Raw genomic sequence first — 18,566 nt, 5'->3', positions numbered from 1 at the left:
GAGAAAGAAATTCTGGCCAGCTACATCGTATTTATTCAATGGAAAGCCAAAGGCTTCATTATTCTCTCAGTCTATATTTGAACTAGAGCGTTTTGCTGGCAAAACAGCCATTTTGCAACAAAATCCAGGGAGCATCCAGATTCCCATGGGGTTCTGTGGACAGTAAACTGATAGACCTCAGAACTTTTGTGGACAGCTGTATCCCCATCCCCATGAGGAATAATGCCTCTGTTGAGAGAAAGCCACTCTGGACATTTCAGGGGGCTCTCTGCCAACAGACAGGGCTTCTGGACACCGGGCAGCCCTGTCTGCTCTGATTCCAGTCAGCCATTATGCTGATAGAGTGGCTGGGCAATCCACTTGCCAGTTGGACCATGATCTGTTGACAGAGGTTTTGTCGGAATAAACTTCTGTTGACAAATCCCTGTGATGTAGACATAGCTTCAGTCTATCTAAATTCTAAGTCATTTACCGTGTAGAGTATCACAAGGCAAGTTTACAGTGTCGAAATAGATGCCAAACCTGTCTCTGGATGATTTTAAAATGTTCAACTTTCTACCTCACTAATGGGACTGATCTGCCTTAGCTATCTATGCCAGGAGTTCACCTCTAGAGCACTGAACTTCATTTTCATTATCTACCCACAGACACTACACTCTGGTCAAACTGACATAAATGGAAGTGGCACCAAGTGAACAGGATGAAACAACAGCTTTTCAAGCATTAAGAGAAAAGGCAAAATGAGTGACAGTATGCCTACACTAGCACTTGATCAACAAAACTTTTGTCGATCATGTGCTCAACACCCCCCTTAAGTGACAAAGATTTGCCCTAGCAAGAGAAAGCGTGAATGCTGCTTTATCATCGGGAGCATTCTTTTGCCTACAAAGTGAAATCCCCTCACGGGCCACAACTACACGACATTCCTCTCCCAAGATAGGAATGCAAATGAGGGGACACGACATTGCAAATAAAGCACTAATTTACAAATCTCACACTTCATTTGCATAATGTTGTGCGTTCAAGTTGTTGGGAGAACTTTTGGCAAAAAACAAATAGCCGTGTAGACTGTGTTCTGTCGGCAAAAATCCCCTTTTCTGACAGAACCCTTATCCCTGAAACGAAAGAGGGATAAGGGTTCTGTTGGAAATTTGTATATCAGCACTTGATTTGCAGTGTTGGGTTCCCTCATTTGCATTCCTCGCTCACAAGAGGAATGCCATGTAGACATGGACCTGGGGCTGGAAGTATTTTGCAGGCAAAAGTGCTGACAAGCAGAGTTCCCACAACCTAACTTTTAGTGTCAACACAGCCTTGTTGCTAAAAACGAAGTAATGTAAGTTAACGCACTTCCCAACTTTGAAGGCAAATGGTTTCGGAGCACCACATGGAGGTTGCGGAACAATACTTAACCTACAAATCAACAGAAATTATGAACTGTAAATTCTTTTCTAATAGGGTTATAAAGGTGTCACTATGTGAAATTCATATTCCAGCTTACAGCTTCCCATGCTGTTGAGCCAGTTGATGCAAAGTCCTAATTAAAATATTAAACAAGAATTAAGCACACAGCTCCAGGCCTTCTTCAGGGACAAAGTAAACAGCAATCTATTCTTTCTGTGTCCTAAAGGACCAACAAATAAACTAAAATATCTATTATTTTATTTCACTTTTGCAGTAACTGACGGGAACGATGGTTGATTTAACACCTCTGAAAGACAAGAATACACGAACTTGCATACTAAAAGAGTAGCCGCCACCAGCTTGTTACAGGCCGACACTATTTAACAGTTTTGCAGCATACTATTATGTTGTTGGCACATACTAATATAAACTTGTTCTGATGAAAGTACAATTTGACTCCAGGCAAGTCAACTGCAAATTGGTCTTCCTTTGAATAAAAGTAGCTCCCACAAGAACAGCAAGCTAATAAGGGACAAAGTTACCATGAATTTTCACCCTTCACAAACAGTACTCTCCTAGAAATGAAGGCAAAGTAGCACAACCAAAAGAATACAGTAGGTGGGGCAAAAAGGAAACAATCAAAACAGCTGCTACAATTCCACTGTTTAGGGACTCTCACCATTTTCCAGTTTGCTTATCTGATCTTTTCCAGAGATGACAAAATGAATGGAATAAGTTCAAAATGACATCACAATATGCACTGGGAAATTAGTGTCACTTCATAAAATCAGTGGGGAAAAAAAAAGCATCAAACAAGCCTCTCCCTAAAAACAATGATGCACTTGAAAAATTGTTATAACTTCAAAATTAGGCATTGCAGACATTGTAACCATGAAGTTCATTAGAGGACTATAAATTCTAACATCATGTTTGGGGAAAAGTAAAATTGGGTATGTGTGAACTGTGCTTATATATTGAAAAAATTCAAACTAGAGTGATGTCTGAGGCATAACACTTTCACACCATACAGTCTACTTTTGTAAATATAACAAAAAGTTCTTTCTGTCTTGTCCAGTACAGGGGATTATATACAAGGGATCTGATTTCCATTAATTGTGCTTCTATGCACTTGTATGATCTTGGGCAAATTCCTTAGGCTGTAATCCAGTGCCCATTAAAATAAATTAGAAAACTTCCACTGACTTCAAAGGACATTGGATCAAATCCCAAGGGGCAATGAACACCTACTACCTTTATCTACTTCAGTGGGTTTCAAACAGTGTGCCCCAGCACACTGGTGTGCCATGGGAACTGTCCAAGTGTGCCATAACATTTCATCAATTTCCCCTTGCTGTAGCTCTTTGCAGAGCCACCCTGAGGAGAAATGCTGACCCTACAGGGTCCCACTCATGCTGGGAGGCAGCTGAAATGCTGCTTCCTGTCATGAATGAGCTGGCAGGGAGCCTGCCCCCAACACCCTGCTATGGAAAAGTGAAGGGAGGGCAGGTGAGAGACTGTTGGAACTGAGACGTGGGATAAATGCTATGTTTTGGCTCCAACGGGCTGGCAGGGAGGGAAGTCTGACTTCAGTGTTTGCTCGTTTATGCAACATCCCTAGCATGGCACTGAGCAGGTTTTGAAAATGTGTCTGTGCTCGCTAAGATGCTGTATTCTATGGGAGATTTGAAACATGAATGCATTTGATCCCTGTTTAGCTTGTTGTGTGTACTGCTATGTTGCAAACCTCTTCAGTAAGACTGTGGCCACAGTAAATGTAAGTAACAGAGAGGAAGTCATGCTAGTCTATACACTATCAAAACAAAAAGCAGTCAAGTAGCACTTTAAAGACTAGCAAAATAGTTTATTAGGTGAGCTTTCGTGGGACAGACCCACTTCTTCAGACCATAGCCAGACCAGAACAGGCTCAATATTTAAGACACAGAGAACCAAAAACAGTAAGCAAGGAGGACAAATCAGAAAAAGATAATCAAGGTGAACAAATCAGAGAGTGGAGGGATGGGGGGGAAGGTCAAGAATTAGATTGAGCCAAGTATGCAGACCAGCCCCTATAGTGATTCAGAAAGTTCCCATCATGATTTAAACCATGTGTTAATGTGCCGAATTTGAATATAAAAGCTAGCTTGGCTGCTTCCTTTTCCAGAACGGTGCGATAATTCTTCTTCAGTAACACACATACCTTTAGGTCATTGACAGAATGCCCCATTCCATTAAAATGTTGACTAACTGGTTTGTGGATCTGGAGTGTTTTGATGTGTGTTTTGTGCCCATTGACCCTTTGTCTAAGGGAGTTAGAAGTCTGTCCAATATACAAAGCATCTGGGCATTGTTGGCACATGATGGCATATATGATACATTGATGCATCTTTATGATTTGGACCCATGGTACAGAGGCTCTAGAAAAATTCCACAGAGACTTTAACAATCTACACCCCACCATCAACTTATGCCTTGATTACAACATGCAAGAGAGACATTTCCTGGACACTACAGTACTAATCAAGGATGGCCTGATCAGTACCACACTGTACCGAAAACCTACTGATCGTTATACTTATCTACACCCTTCTAGTTTCCATCCTGCACACGTGACTAGATCTATTGCTTAAAGTCAAGCTCTTAGGTACAATCGCATTTGCTCCGATCCAACTGACAGAGACCAAAAACTACAAGAACTTTACCAAATACCAAATATTCATAAACCTGAATTACCCACCAGGAGAAGTAAAAAAACAAATTGACAGGGCCAGATGAATACCCAGAGACCAGCTACTCCAAGATCGGCCCCAAAAAGCCAAGAACAGAACACCACTGGTCATCACCTACAGCCCCCAACTCAGACCACTGCAACAAATTATTAAAGACCTACAACCTATCCTTAATCAGGATGCCACACTCCACAAGGCTCTGGCTGACATGCCTGTTCTCTCCTACAGACAACCTCCCAACCTCATGAGGATCCTCACTAACAGCCACAGTCTATACTCCAGGAACACCAGTCCTGGAACCTTTCCCTGCAACAAAGCCCGCTGCCAGCTTTGTCCACATATCTTCTCTGGAAATACCATCACTGGACCTAATCAGGTTATTCACAGAGTCACGGGTACTTTCTCATGCTCCTCTACTAACATATATGCCATCATGTGCCAACAATGCCCAGATGCTTTGTATATTGGACAGACTCCTAACTCCCTTAGACTAAGGGTCAATGGGCACAAAACAGACATCAAAACACTCCAGATTCACAAACCAGTTAGTCAACATTTTAATGGAATGGGGCATTCTGTCAATGACCTAAAGGTATGTGTGTTACTGAAGAAGAATTATCGCACCGTTCTGGAAAGGGAAGCAGCCGAGCTGGCTTTTATATTCAAATTCGGCACATTTACACATGGTTTAAATCGTGATGGGAACTTTCTGAGTCACTATAGGGGCTTGTCTGCATACTTGGCTCAATCTAATTCTTGACCTTCCCCCCCCACCCCTCCACTCTCTGATTTGCTCACCTTGATTATCTTTTTCTGATGTGTCCTCCTTGCTTACTGTTTTTGGTTCTCTGTGCCTTAAATATTGAGCCTGTTCTGGTCTGGCTATGTCTGAAGAAGTGGGTCTGTCCCACGAAATCTCACCTAATAAACTATTTTGCTAGTTTTTGAAGTGCTACTTGACTGCTTTTTGTTTTTTAAATGTAAGTAAATGTGATGTGTATGAGCAATCTATTCAGCTGAAAAAAGTGGATGTGCTGTGGAACTGTTTGTCTCATTGAGGTGCGCAGTGTTACTGAAAAGGTTCAGAACCACTGATCTGCTCCATGTGGCAGGAAGATGTTATGTTTTCCATTTGGTAATTTTACCATTTGCCATTAAATGACATGTGACAGGCCAGACTGACTCTTACAGGAGCAGGGAAAACAACAGATAGGTGAATGCAGCTTTAATTTCCATGGCAGCCTGGCCTGCAGGCTGCTGTGGGGATGGGGCTGATTCATGTCAGCTCACATCAGGTTTGGCTATGGCACACTACTGCAGCAGTGTCCATTTTGGGACTGCTTTTACGGTCCCAGAGGACTTGGACAGTTGGGCAGTTTGTTTCATTGAAACTTTTTTCCCAGCATATCCTTGGGGCTAGCAGCTTTCCTTGAGGTGTAATGGGCAATCTGGCCCAAAGTACATCAGTAAAGACAGCACACCTAGAAAAAGAAGTGTGCATTGTAATTCTTAATGGTGTAACCCAAGTCAAACTATAATCAAGGTATATGAACACCAACTGATAACAAAATAAGGAGTAACTTCAAGTAAGATGAATATAAATATTAATAAAGAAAAAATCCAGCAACTAAGGTGGAATATCCTATATAGAATTCAAAATTGGGTTGGTTGATTTATTTTACTTTGCCTGTTTGCTTATTTAATTTCATTTCATTTTACTTAAGTCATCAGTTCAAGAGAAATAAGAAAATAGGAAGCCACAGTGGGATCTGTAAATCATATAAAATTGCATTTGAATTAACAAAATGAAATTAGCTAAGTAATTTGTCATTCAGTTAAATCTGCCTCTATTGCAATCACCTCAGATTTGCTTCCCCACCTCCATGCTGGTTAACATCAGACAGAACTTTTTTACATACTGGGAATTTGCTGGATCCTATGCACCACCACAAATGCATCGGATAGTCCCACCTTCACGGGGTGATTAGTTGAACTTATCTGTGTCACTGAGACAGGAATCTGGAAGTGAAAATAGATAAATGTGCATTAAATATTAAGATTTTTTACAGCAAAAAATTCTACTCTAAGAATAACAGCACTGCAAGAATAAGTGCATGATATGTGATTAATAGATATAACATAGAAATCAAACATACTATAAGAAGAAAACAGCATACTGAAAAGAAGTTTTAGTACAGACCGAAACAGTTGATTTTAATTTTAATTTTTAAATTTATTGTAAAATTAAAAATTATTGTAAAATTTTACTTAACACTACCCTGACTTTTAGACTATTTAACTACATTAACCTCATCACCTCTCTTTATTTAAAACAATAAGAAATGCTTTCCTTCCTTTCCATTCAGCGAGATTGGACAATAACAATTGTTACAATACTGTCTTGATCTGCAACCAGATAGATGGGAATGACACTGCACTAGAAAGTTTCAGCTTCCATGTTCAGTTTAATGAGAGTGTTAACCTGATGGCTTAATTATAGGAATTTAAAATATAACATTAAATATTGATCAGCATAGAAACTCATCCAGATGATGTATCTATGCACCTTAGGAATCTATATCCTGGCATTTCATTTACTTTTCGGTGCAAGTCTTCCTGGAATAGTTTATATAGTTCTTGCCTCCACTGTTTGAGAACGATACAGAAAAGAAAAGAGTCTGAAGGAACCATATCTACATAGTCTCCAAAATATAAGATTACAGGGGGAGCATAGTCACAGATCAAAAACTCCTTCAAGGTGAAAATATAAATGAAAGAAGGCAATCATTCACAGCCTTCAAAGATGGTAGGACAAAGGAGGAAAAGCTTAGGTTGCATATGAAAGAAACATTCTTAAAATAGAGGAAGAGATCCTAAAAGGCACAATCCATTTAGTTATTCAGGACCAGGTTAAATAAGACATTGTTGGGGAAGATGTACAGGTTGAATGTCTCTCATTTGGCACTCTTGGGACCTGACAGGTGCTGGATGAGTGAATTTGCTGGACAACAAGGCCGTGTCTACACGTGCCCCAAACTTCGAAATGGCCATTTGCATGGCCCATGAGCTCATGGGAATAAGGGGACTTCGAAGTAGGCGGGGGCCCTTTCGAAAAGGAGCCCCGTCTGGACGCGCCGCGCAGCGGCAAGGCGCGTCAATTTCGAAGCGCCGCTGCCGCCCGCATGCTAATGAAGCGCTGAATATGCATTTCAGCGCTTCATTAGTAAACTTCAAAATGGCCATTTGCATGGCCATTTCGAAGTTTGGGGCACGTGTAGACGTAGCCCAGGAGGTCAATATTTTCTAGCACATAACCAACACTTCCACTGCTTACTGAGGTCTTAGAAGACATTTATGGGTAAATTACAGCTAAATAACAGCACAGAACACTGAGAGCCAGGACTGGTGACTGGAAGCAAACTTCATGCGACCACCTGAAACTTGGCCACATCCATGATAAATGGTCATCTGGCTAACTAAATTCATGTTGGATTACAGATATTGCTGAACAAGAGAGTTCCAGACTAGAGAGGTTCAACCAGCAGTATAGAAATACTGCAAGATAAAAAGAAGTCACGCTAGATGAGCTCAGTAACCAGAATTTCATGGTCTCAATCTACTACAAATGCAGTTCTAGGTGTGTGTGTGTGTGTGTGCACATGCACGCACGCACGCATGTGTCTGTGTATGAATATAACTATTTAACAGTGCCCACAAAACCAGTAGCCTGCTGTGTTGATGCTGTCGTGTGTTCAGAAAATAAAAATAGTGAACAGATTATTTTGTGTCTTCTGGTAATATTGGATATTGAAATAGGAGATTGTAATATGGCAAATGCATATAAAGGTTTCAGAATAAGTCACAAAGATGTGGAGCAGAAATATTTTGCTAAATTCCCTGAAAATTATGGCTTTTGTGAGCTTATTCTAGTATGATGTTAATCGTACAATCAATCTCTATCACACAACAAAGGGCAGCAAACCAACATCCTTAAATTTAGAACCAATAAACTGGATCTGAAATTTAATTACACTTTTTCTGGTAATGGAATACTGTGGGAGGGATAAGGCACATCAGAATGTACTGCTCCACTAAGAACTTAGACTGCAGGTCTGTAGAAAGATTTGGATGCCCCAGGTCAGGGGCATGCACAAAGAGCATAAGTAGCAATCTGGGCACCCCAGTAATTGTTGGGAGTACAGCCCAAAGGCCAAGAGGCAGGGAAGAGCAAGCTCCTCTGGGGACAGGAGTCAGGGAGAGCCAGTTTCTGCCAGGGCCAAGGGTGAGGACAGGGTAATGGAAGAAGGGAAAATCAAGCTCCTCCTGGGGGTGAGAGTGGGAGAGTTTATTTTTTGGGGAAACGAACAGAACATGTCCCTCCAAAAATGGTCACATTTAAATTTCTACACACACCCCTGCCCCAGGTAGTGGTGTGACCACTGGGAAGTTTGGACTAGGAGGGAAATTCCTTTTTTGTGAAAATGCAAATTACAAATGTAATGCTCATTATAAAAATAATGTGTTAATTAAATTTGAGGCTGAACTTGGGATAGGAATATTTGTTTCCTGCTGCGTAGTTTTACTTGCATTCTGCCATATATTTTGTGTTATGGTGGTCTCATACACTGACCTCATGCATGTTGTTCGATTTAAGAACACTTAAGATCTGACAAATTCAGAGACAGTACCAATGTAAGGTTTCTAAAATCTGACAGGGGTATGGTATGGAACATGCTGTCAGAAGTCAAAGAAGTTCAATACTTGGATATAGAAACTTCAGAACCTGAATCATCTAGAAAGAAATCAATCTTCTGTTGGTGGCATCTGAGTTAAATAATGAAAATTAACATGAATCAGTCTGCACTGCTTTGCATCTCTATCATCTAGAATGCAATACAGAAGCATGTCTTCTGGGATGGTGGTGGAAGCATGAAAAGGCATACAAATGTTTGCGTACATGATATATGAATATGTTGCAAATGTGGCTACCCTAGTGCCATGAGAATGCCTGTTCTCACTTTCAGGTGACATCTATCAATCTACCCATCAATCTATCTATCTATGTGATGTATGTTCAAGAACTCCTCTTAAAGTTCTTAAAGTGTAAGCTATGACCATGAAATCTGGTATGCAGCTTCCAGGGTCACGGTTTGGTTGTGCCTGGAAAAATAGGACATGCTGGGAAGGGGGCTGTTTGCTAGGACATGGAAACGGAGGGAGCAGTGGAAGATGAAAGGGTGGGGTGCAGACAGGAGTGATGTGATACTCAGGCTGTGTCTACACTATGTCCCTACTTTGAAGGGAGGATGGTAAGTAGGGTGTTGGGAGAGTACTAATGAAGTGCTGTGGTGCATATGCAGCACTTAATTAAACTAATTCTTCCCTGCAGCAACTTCCAAGTGCTAAACTTTGAAGTGCCGGCTCACGTGTAGCCACGGCTCACCCGCCGGTACCTCCAAGTGTCCAGGCAACTTCAAAGTCCCTTTACTCTTCAAAATTCTGAGGAAGTTTTGAAGTTTAACTCTTTGAAGTTGCCACAGGGGAGAATTAGCTTAATGAAATGCTGCATATGCAGCGCAGCACTTCATTAATAATCTCCCAACACACTACTTACCATCCTCCCTTCAAAGTAGGGGGGTAGTGTAGACACAGCATCAGAGTGGCCACTGAGGGCAGCTGCAGCACCAAGAGAGAGGCGAGCAGGGCTGGAGCTCGACCATCTTGCCTGCCAAAAAGAACCAGTACATAGCTACCCTGCCCTCCCCAAATGCAGAGCATCCCCCCTGTCTGTGGAGAGCCTACAGATTACAGAGGAGGCTGCTAGAGGGGAAGGGCAGCTCCAATAGCCTGCAGGCCACAGGAAGGGGTGCTGGAGGCTGGAAACAGTCCCATTCAGACAGTCTGCCGGCCTTAGGAAGGGAAGGATGCTGTGGGTGGGGGCAGCTGCAGTGGGATGCAGCCCCCCAGACAGCCAACAGACTGTGGAGGGATAGCTGGAGGGGGACAGCTGGAGCCTGGCCCTGACCAGGCAGTCTGCAGATCGTGGGGGGTCAGATGGAGAGAAGACAGTGCCCTGGAGCCTGGCTCTTTCTCCAACAGCCTAAAGGTGCGAAGCTGGAGGGGGGGTAGCCCCCGCCAGAGCTTGGCCCCCCCTCAAACAGCCTGCTCACTATGGGATGCTGTTGGAGGGGGCAGTCCCCCATCTTCTAGTTCCCCACACCCGGATAACCTGCAGACCGTGGGGGCGAGGGGGCAGCTGGAAGGGGGCACTCCCTGGAGACTGGCACCTCCCAAGACAGCCTGCAGGATATGTAGGGGCTGGGCTTTTGGAGGGCAGGGTCACCCCCACAGAGTGGCTCCACAGCCAGACAGACTGCAAGCCACAGGGTGCAGCTGGAGGGGGCAGCCCCCAGAGTTCGCCCTTCCAAAGACAGCCTGAACACTGCAGAGGGCTGCTGGAGCGGGGCAACCCCCTGGAGCCTGGCTCTCCACCCAGACATCTTGGAGGCTGTGGAAGAGGGGGAGCCTGCTGGAGGCTGGGCCTGCTCCACTAGGCTGCCACCCTGCAAAGCCTTCAGGCAGAATGGGACCACATCTCTACTTCAACAGGTTACAGGCCACGCGGGAGTGGTGGTGATGGAGGGATGGAAGGGCTGCTGGAGGGAGGTGCAGCTCCCAATGCCTGGTCCCCACCCAGCAGCCAATAGGCTGCAGGGGGCACTGGAGTCAGGGGCAGCCCCTGGAGTCTGGCCAGCTCCTGGAGTACCCCACCAAACAGGATGGAGGATGGTGGAGGCTGCTGGAGATAGTCCCCAAAACACTACCCCACCCTGCCAGTGACAGGCTGGGGGAGGCAGCTGGAGGCTGGAGTCAGCCCACAGAGCTTTTCCACTCTCCTCAACAGGCTTCTATCCCAAGCAAAGACCCCCCAGAGCATCTGCAGGCCTGGATGGGGGGCAGCAGCAGGCTGAGGACTTCCCCCAAAGTGCCTAGCTGCCCAGAGAGCCTGCAGGCTGAAGGGAGAGGGACAGCTGAAGGCTGGGGACAGCCCACAGCTCCCACCTGACAACCATGCAGCCCTGTCTCTCTCCCTCTCAGGAGGAGTCACTGATACGACAGCGCTGCTCTGGCCCTCTTAGAGGCGCTGCTAGTGGAGCAGCACCACTCTCACCAGCCCCCTACTTCCCAGCCCCCATCCTGAGAGTCCGTTCCTAACTTCTTCACCTCCCCCCGCCTTGACTTCTGTAACCCACCCCTGCCTTGAGGCCCCACCCAGCCTCTGCCCTAAGCCATTCACCCTGGCCCATCCTCACTCCTGAACCCTCATGCCAGCCTCCCTTTTTCAAAAACCCTATAATTGATAAAAGTGTGAATATTTTTCAAGTATTTTCACAACATTACTTCAGCTAAAGACCTGAGCAACACCAGGTACACCTGCTAGTTACACCCAAAGACAGAAACGGTAAATGTTACACTAAGGCCCTCTCTACACTACACAATTAAATCAACAGTGTGAGGTTGACTTACGACCATCCCATTAATGACAGTAGAACCTCAGAGTTATGGACATCTTGGGAATGGAGGCTGTGCCTAACTCTGAAATGTTTACAACTCTGAACAAAGCAGCTGATACTCCAGGCAAGACTCCAACACCAGCTGAGCTCCTTTCTCAGGGTCACCAGCTTCCTTGCAGGCAGCTTCTTTCCCTTGGTTGGACTGAGTTTGTATGTTTGTCTCCTTCCTGACTGGTGTGTGTGCCCGTGGGTGGGCATGTTGGGGGGCATGTAAAAACAGCACGCGAACCTCCCAGCTGGGAGAGGGAGAAAACAGCATGCCCTCCTTCTGAGGGGAGAGGGAGAAAATGGTGCCTGCTCTGCTGGCTCTGGCATCCTTGCCCTGGAAGACCCAGCACCTTTACCTCGGAGGTGTAAGTGGCTGCTCTGAATGTGGGAGTGGGGACAAGCATCACACATCTTCCTACTGTAAAGATGCAATGCAGGCCCAGAATGGTATGTGCTCCTTTGTGAAGAAGGAAGCCAGGTCTCTGCTGTGCTCTGATTGGTTTTTCCCAAGCTCACATGAGCCACATCTACACCTGCCGCATACTTCGAAGTAGTCACGCCAAATGCGAAATAGCGCCCGTCGCGGCTACACGTGTTGGGCGCTATTTCGAAGTTAACATCGATGTTAGGCGGCGAGACGTTGAAGTCGCTAACCCCATGAGGGGATGGGAATAGCGCCCCACTTCGACGTTCAACGTCGAAGTAGGGAACGTGTAGTTGTTGCGCGTCCCACAACATCGAAATAGCGGGGTCCTCCATGGCGGCCATCAGCTGAGGGGTTGAGAGACGCTCTCTGCAGCCCCTCAGCTCAATGGTGGCCGCGTGGAGTGGCCCCTTAAAGCTCCCCGCCCCCTGCCTTCCTGTGCAGGAAGCTGAGAGAGCATGCAGGCAGCAGCATTGCCACGCGGCTCGCCTGCACGCTCCTCCGCAGCCACAGACACCCACACCCGACACAATGGCTGCCCGCCAGCCCCCCAAGCATCCCCAGGGGACCCCCCCCCAAGGGGAGCCAGGGCTCCCAGCCCAGCAGCCAGGCGGGGAAGCGGCAGCGGGGCCCCTCCTGGACGGAGGCCGAGCTTCGGGACCTGCTGGGGCTCTGGAGCGAGGAGGAGGTGCTCCAGGTAATGGGGAGCAAGAGGCGGAACGCGGATGCGTTCGCTTGGCTGGCCGAGGGCCTGGCCGCCCGGGGTCACCCTGCCCGCACTCTGGATCATGTCTGGAGTAAAGTGAAGGAGCTGCGGCAGGGTTACGCCCGGGCCCGGGATGCGGCTGGCTGACCTGGGGCCGCCCCCGTCACTTGCCCCTTTTACAGGGAGCTCAGGGACATCCTGGGCCCCCGGCACACCTCCTCCCCTCCGGCCATGCTTGATACCTCGGCCGACGAGCCCCAGCAGGCCCCGGAGGCGGAGTTCGCCCCGGAGGCAAGCCCCGCACCCCGGGGACCCCCCCAGGAGCCCACCCCCGGGGCACCGGAGGAGGAGGAGGAGGGGGAGTCCTCCTCCAGTGACGCCGGCCTGAGGATCGTTCTGTCATCCAGGAGCTCCAGCCGGATGGCCGCCCCCCGGGTGTCCCCCGACCGTGGGAGTGGACCATCAGGTATGTACCCCCCCGGTGCACACCCCCGGGGTTGAGGGGTGGGGGTAGTAGATATGACCAGGGCCCTCCACATGCCCAGATGATCATGGCCCCAAGGACAGCAGTGGCATGTCCCTCAGAAGACTGCATCAGCCCCAGCACGACAGTGCCATGCCCCATCCCCGGGGCTGGGGGGAGCGGAACCTCTAGGGTCCCCCAGGGGGAGGGAGTGGGACACCCAGCAGCAGCAGCAGCAGCAGCAGCAGCAGCAGCAGCATGTGATGGAGTGGGGGAAGTGCAAACGCGAGACTCAGGCTACATATGAGAAACAAGCAGAATAGCTCCCAGTGGCTAAGGATGACCCTGGGGCTACAACTGGCAGGTTACATCTCTACCCTGAACAAAGAGGAGGGAGGAGCTGAGCTGGGTTTGAATCGGGGGCAGCAGTTAGAGGCTAGGGGAAGGGAGAGCTAGAAGGCAGCCAGCCTGAGGAGGGGGAAAGCTACACCCCAGAGGGGCACCCTTCCGGGTCTTCTCCCCAGGACGGGTTGGAAGGACTGTCTCTGACTTCTGTAGTGTCGCTTCTGTGAGAAACTGGGCATCTGTTGCCTAATAAACCTCCTGTTGTACCTGCTGAGTGAGAGTCACTCCTGCCAGTGGACAGGGTGCAGTGCAGGGGGACCCCTGAACCCCATTACAGCAGCATCTCCCGGGGACGGGGATGGGGAACCTGCAGCAGAGGGGTGGGGGGACAAGGGCCACGGCTCGGGCCCCACACTAACGGCTGTCTCCACTCTTCTTTCCCCCCTCCTGTGTTCCACACCTGCACCATCGGAAGGACCGGAGAGCGCCGGCGAGGTGTCAGTGGTCCCGGACAGTCCACTGGGGCCATCACTCCAGGCCAGCCCCTCGGCGGAGGACCGACCAGCCCCACAGCGGGGAAGATGGTGGACCCAGCACCACCACCTGATGGCAACAGACCCCCAGCTGCTGGCCCTCCACCGTCAGCAGCTGGAGGTCGCTGAGCAGCGGCTGCGGGTGGAGGAGCGCTGCCCCCAGCTGCAGGAGCGGGTGCTGGCCTGGTGCCAGGAGGCATGGGCGGCCTTCATGCGGACATTCGATCATATCGCCAACTACCTGGCCCCCCATGCCGCGCTGGCCGCCGCTGCGCCCGCCCTGCCTGCTCCAGCCGCTGCTCCAGCCGCTGCGCCGTCTGCTGTCGCACCGCCACCCGCCACCAAGGGCCCTTCCGCTGAGGGGGACCTGGGGCCAGCTGACACTCGCCGGCCGTATCTACCGGTCCGCCCGGCCCCCAGCCAGCCCCGGCCAGGGCTGGGGCCGAGGCAGGGATCCCGGCTGCCCACCGCCAGCACTGGACATTAGGGGGTGTGGGGCCCAGGATGTGCCCCCCCCCTTTGTATATATTCCCCCCAGTGTTATGTTCTTTTGTAAATAGTTTGTATATTTGGCCCCTGTTACTATGCTGATCCTTGCCCCCCCATGTACATAGTTCTCCCCTTCCTTGTCTTCCCCTTTCATCTTATCCTAATTTATAATACATATATATATACAAGTTAGATTTTGCCTGTAAATAGTTAGTCTTGTTGATAATAATAATAAGAGTTTTAAAGATATTTGATTTGATGAACAACTATCTGCTTTTATTTACAAGAAAAGTCGGGGGGTGTGCTCTTGGGTGCTCTGTGATGTGGGCGTAGGGGTAGGGAGTGTTGTGGAGGATGGGGGGGCAGTGGGGGGCCTGCCAGTGTTCACCCCATGGCCTCATCGAACTGGGCCCGCAGGGCCTCCTGGACCTGGGTCCCTTCGGGTTCCACCTGGCGACTGGGGGCAGCGGGTGGCTGCACAGTGGCCCTGCCGGCCTCCACAGCCCAGCCCTGAAAGAAGGCCTCCCCCTTGCTCTCCACCAGGTTGTGCAGGGTGCTGCACGCACCCACAATCTGGGGGATGTTGGTGGGGCCCACATCAAGGCGGGTGAGGAGACACCTCCAGTGCCCTTTGAGGCAGCCAAATGTGCGCTCACCCACCTGGTGTGCATGGTTCAGGCGCTGGTTGAAGCGCTCCTGGCTGGCTGACAGATGGCCTGTGTACGGGTGCATGAGCCAGGGCCGGAGGGGGTATGCCGCATCTGCGATGACGCAGAGGGGCATGGTGGTGTCCCCCACAGGGATCTCCTGCTGGGGGATGTAGGTCCCCTCCTCCAGCTGGCGGCACAGGCCCGAGTTCCGGAATACCCGGGCGTCGTGGGTGCTGCCAGGCCAGCCCACATATATGTTAAGGAAATGGCCCCGGCTGTCCACCAAGGCCTGGAGGACCACTGAGTGGTAGCCCTTCCTGTTTAAGAAGCGTCCTCCACTGTGTACCAGGGCGCAGATGGGGATGTGAGTCCCATCCAGAGCCCCGAAGCAATTGGGGAAGCCCAGGGTGGCAAAGCCCGCAATGGCGGCATCCGGGTCCCCAAGCCTCACGAGCCTGTGGAGGAGCAGGGCGTTGATGGCGCGGATGACCTGCAGGGGAAGCACATGGGAGAGCACCAATGAGGGGTGTGCAGGGTTTGTGTGGCCCTTCCCTGCCAGGGCCCCCCTCCCCTCCCCTGCCAGGGCTTCCCTCCCCCCGTCCCCTGCCAGGGCTGCCTCCCCCCGCCCCGTGGGTCCTCTTACCTCCATGAGGACAGCCCTGACGGTGGCCTTGCCGACGCCAAACTGCTGGCCCGCGGATCGGTAGCTGTCTGGAGTGGCCAGCTTCCAGACAGCGATGCCGACCCGTCTCTCGATGCTGAGGGCACGCCGCATGGCGGTGTCAGGGTGCCTCAGTGTGGGGGTGAGCCGCTGGCATAGCTCCAGAAATGTCTGCTGGCTGATGCGAAAGTTCTGGAGCCAGCGGTCATCGTCCCACTCTCCGAGCACCAGCCACTCCCACCAGTCGGTGCTCGTGGGGTAGCTCCACAGCCGGCGGCGTGTGCGGCGGGGGGCGGGGTGCTGCAGGGTTGGGGTTTGCATCCTCCTCCCCTGCGGGCAGCTCCTCCTCTGTGGCAAGGATGTGCTCAGCTGCCTCCTGCATGGCATGGAGCAGGGCGAGCACTGCTCCTGCAGGGGCGGCTGGGTGGACCTCTGGCTGCTGCTGCTGCTGCTGCTGGGGGTCCATGACTGCGTCACTCGAGGTGTGTGTGCCTGTGGCTCTGCAGACCATGTGCTGTGCAGGCTGCGTGTGTCTGGGAGGGGCCCTTTAAGGGAGTGGCTAGCTGTTGCCCCGGAAGTGCTAGTCCGCCCTGTGACCCTGTCTGCAGCTTTTCCTGGTACCCTTATTTCGATGTGTGCTACTTTGGCCTGTAGACGTTCCCTCGCAGCGCCTATTTCGATGTGGTGCTGCCCAAAGTCGACGTTCAACGTCGACGTTGCCAGCCCTGGCGGACGTGTGGACTTTATTCATCGAAATAGGCTATTTCGATGTCACTACATCGAAATAGGCTATTTCAATGTAGCGTTCACGTGTAGACGTAGCCATGGGGTCCAGTTGGCTAGGCAGTCTGTCACACTGGTGTTTATTTCTTCGAGGGTCTACTATTCTGCAAGCATCAGAGGGGTAGGTGTGTTAGTCTGTATCTGTAAAAACAACAAGAAGTCCTGTGGCACTTTATAGACTAACAGATTTTTTGGAGCATAAGCTTTAGTGGACAAAGACCCACTTCTTCAGATGAATGTATCTACAAAAAATCTGTTAGCCTGTAAGGTGCCACAGAACATCTCGTTGTATCTGCATGCATCTGATGAAGCAGGTCTTTGCCCATGAAAGTTTATGCTCCAAAAAATCTGTTAGCCTATAATGTGCCACAGGATTTTTCATTGTTTTTACTTTCTGCAGTTTTTTATGTCTATGCTATTTTCCTTCAATTGGTGGTACAACTCCTCACCAGAAGTGCTTGTACCAGCTTAAGAAGGGGCAGGATACAGAGGGTGACAGCCCAGAGTCTCAGGTTGGCATGGAGCTTTCAACCAAGAGCCTAGATGCTGGGCACTGAGAGCCCTGGGCTCCAGCTGGTTGAGCTCAAGGGAACTGAGAGCCCAGGATCTCAGCACTTGGGAGCCAGGCTTTCCTGCTAGAAGATGCATAGTGAGCTGAGAGCCAGAAATCTCAGTGTTGTGCAGGAGATGGAGCTGAGAAGTGATGTCAGTAATGCCACCCTAACTAAATCGACTTTTATGCTCTGCCTCTCAAGGAAGTGAAGTTATTAGGCCAAAGTACTATAGGACACAAGAGCTACGTCTACACGTGAAGCCTACATCGAAGTAGCTTATTTCGATGTAGCGACATCGAAATAGGCTATTTCGATGAATAACGTCTACACGTCCTCCAGGGCTGGCAACGTTGACGTTCAACATCGACGTTGCGCAGCACCACATCAAAATAGGCACTGCGAGGGAACGTCTACACGCCAAAGTAGCACACATCGAAATAAGGGTGCCAGGCACAGCTGCAGACAGGGTCACAGGGCGGACTCAACAGCAAGCCGCTCCCTTAAAGGGCCCCTCCCAGACACAGTTGCACTAAACAACACAAGATCCACAGAGCTGACAACTGGTTGCAGACCCTGTGCATGCAGCATGGATCCCCAGCTGCAGCAGCAGCAGCCAGGAGTCCTGGGCTAAGGGCTGCTGCACACGGTGACCATACAGCCCCACAGAGGCTGGAGAGAGCGTCTTTCAACCCCTCAGCTGATGGCCACCATGGCGGACCCCGCTATTTCGATGTTGCGGGACGCAGATCGTCTGCACGTGCCCTACTTCGACATTCAACTTCGAAGTAGGGCGCTATTCCCATCCCCTCATGGGGTTAGCGGCTTCGACGTCTCGCCGCCTAATGTCGATGTTAACATCGAAATAGCGCCCAACACGTGTAGCTGTGACGGGCGCTATTTCGAAGTTAGTGCCACTACTTCGAAGTAGCGTGCACGTGTAGACATGGCTAAGTTGTGGGGGAGCAAAACTGCAGTGCAGAAACTTACAGAAGTAGGTTGAGGTAAATTGCCCCATGTTGATCTTACTCTGTAGTACAGATCTGGCTTAAGGCCTTAGCTTTATGCTTCCAACAGAAGAGTGGAATAAAAAACATATTTCCTTTAATAAATGGTAAAGTCTTGAAAACTGACCTTCTCTTAGATTTACTATAGGACAGGGCAGTCACTATTAAAATATACAAAGGCGCATGTCCTGCAGATTATTTATTAATATCCTCTACTGGAAAGTGAATTATCACTTCAGTGTGTCCTAAGCACTACGGAGTA

The 18,566-nt window shown here is 49.5% G+C and overlaps 1 protein-coding gene across 5 annotated transcripts in view; it reads right to left on the bottom strand.

The window, feature by feature from the left end:
* PLXDC2 (plexin domain containing 2) overlaps positions 1 to 18,566 on the bottom strand; it is a 429,645-nt gene that overhangs the window by 103,438 nt on the left and 307,641 nt on the right. For all 5 annotated transcript variants that reach the window (XM_074984845.1, XM_074984847.1, XM_074984846.1 and 2 more), the window contains exon 7: positions 6,050 to 6,149. In XM_074984845.1, the coding sequence (XP_074840946.1) occupies positions 6,050 to 6,149 (100 nt within the window). The remainder of the gene's footprint in view (positions 1 to 6,049; positions 6,150 to 18,566) is intronic.

Source organism: Carettochelys insculpta, chromosome 2 (assembly GCF_033958435.1).
Source record: "Carettochelys insculpta isolate YL-2023 chromosome 2, ASM3395843v1, whole genome shotgun sequence".
In the NCBI taxonomy this organism is placed as follows: domain Eukaryota; kingdom Metazoa; phylum Chordata; order Testudines; family Carettochelyidae; genus Carettochelys; species Carettochelys insculpta.
The sequence above is the reverse complement of the archived record's forward strand: the minus strand, read 5'-3'. Positions and strand labels throughout refer to the sequence as shown.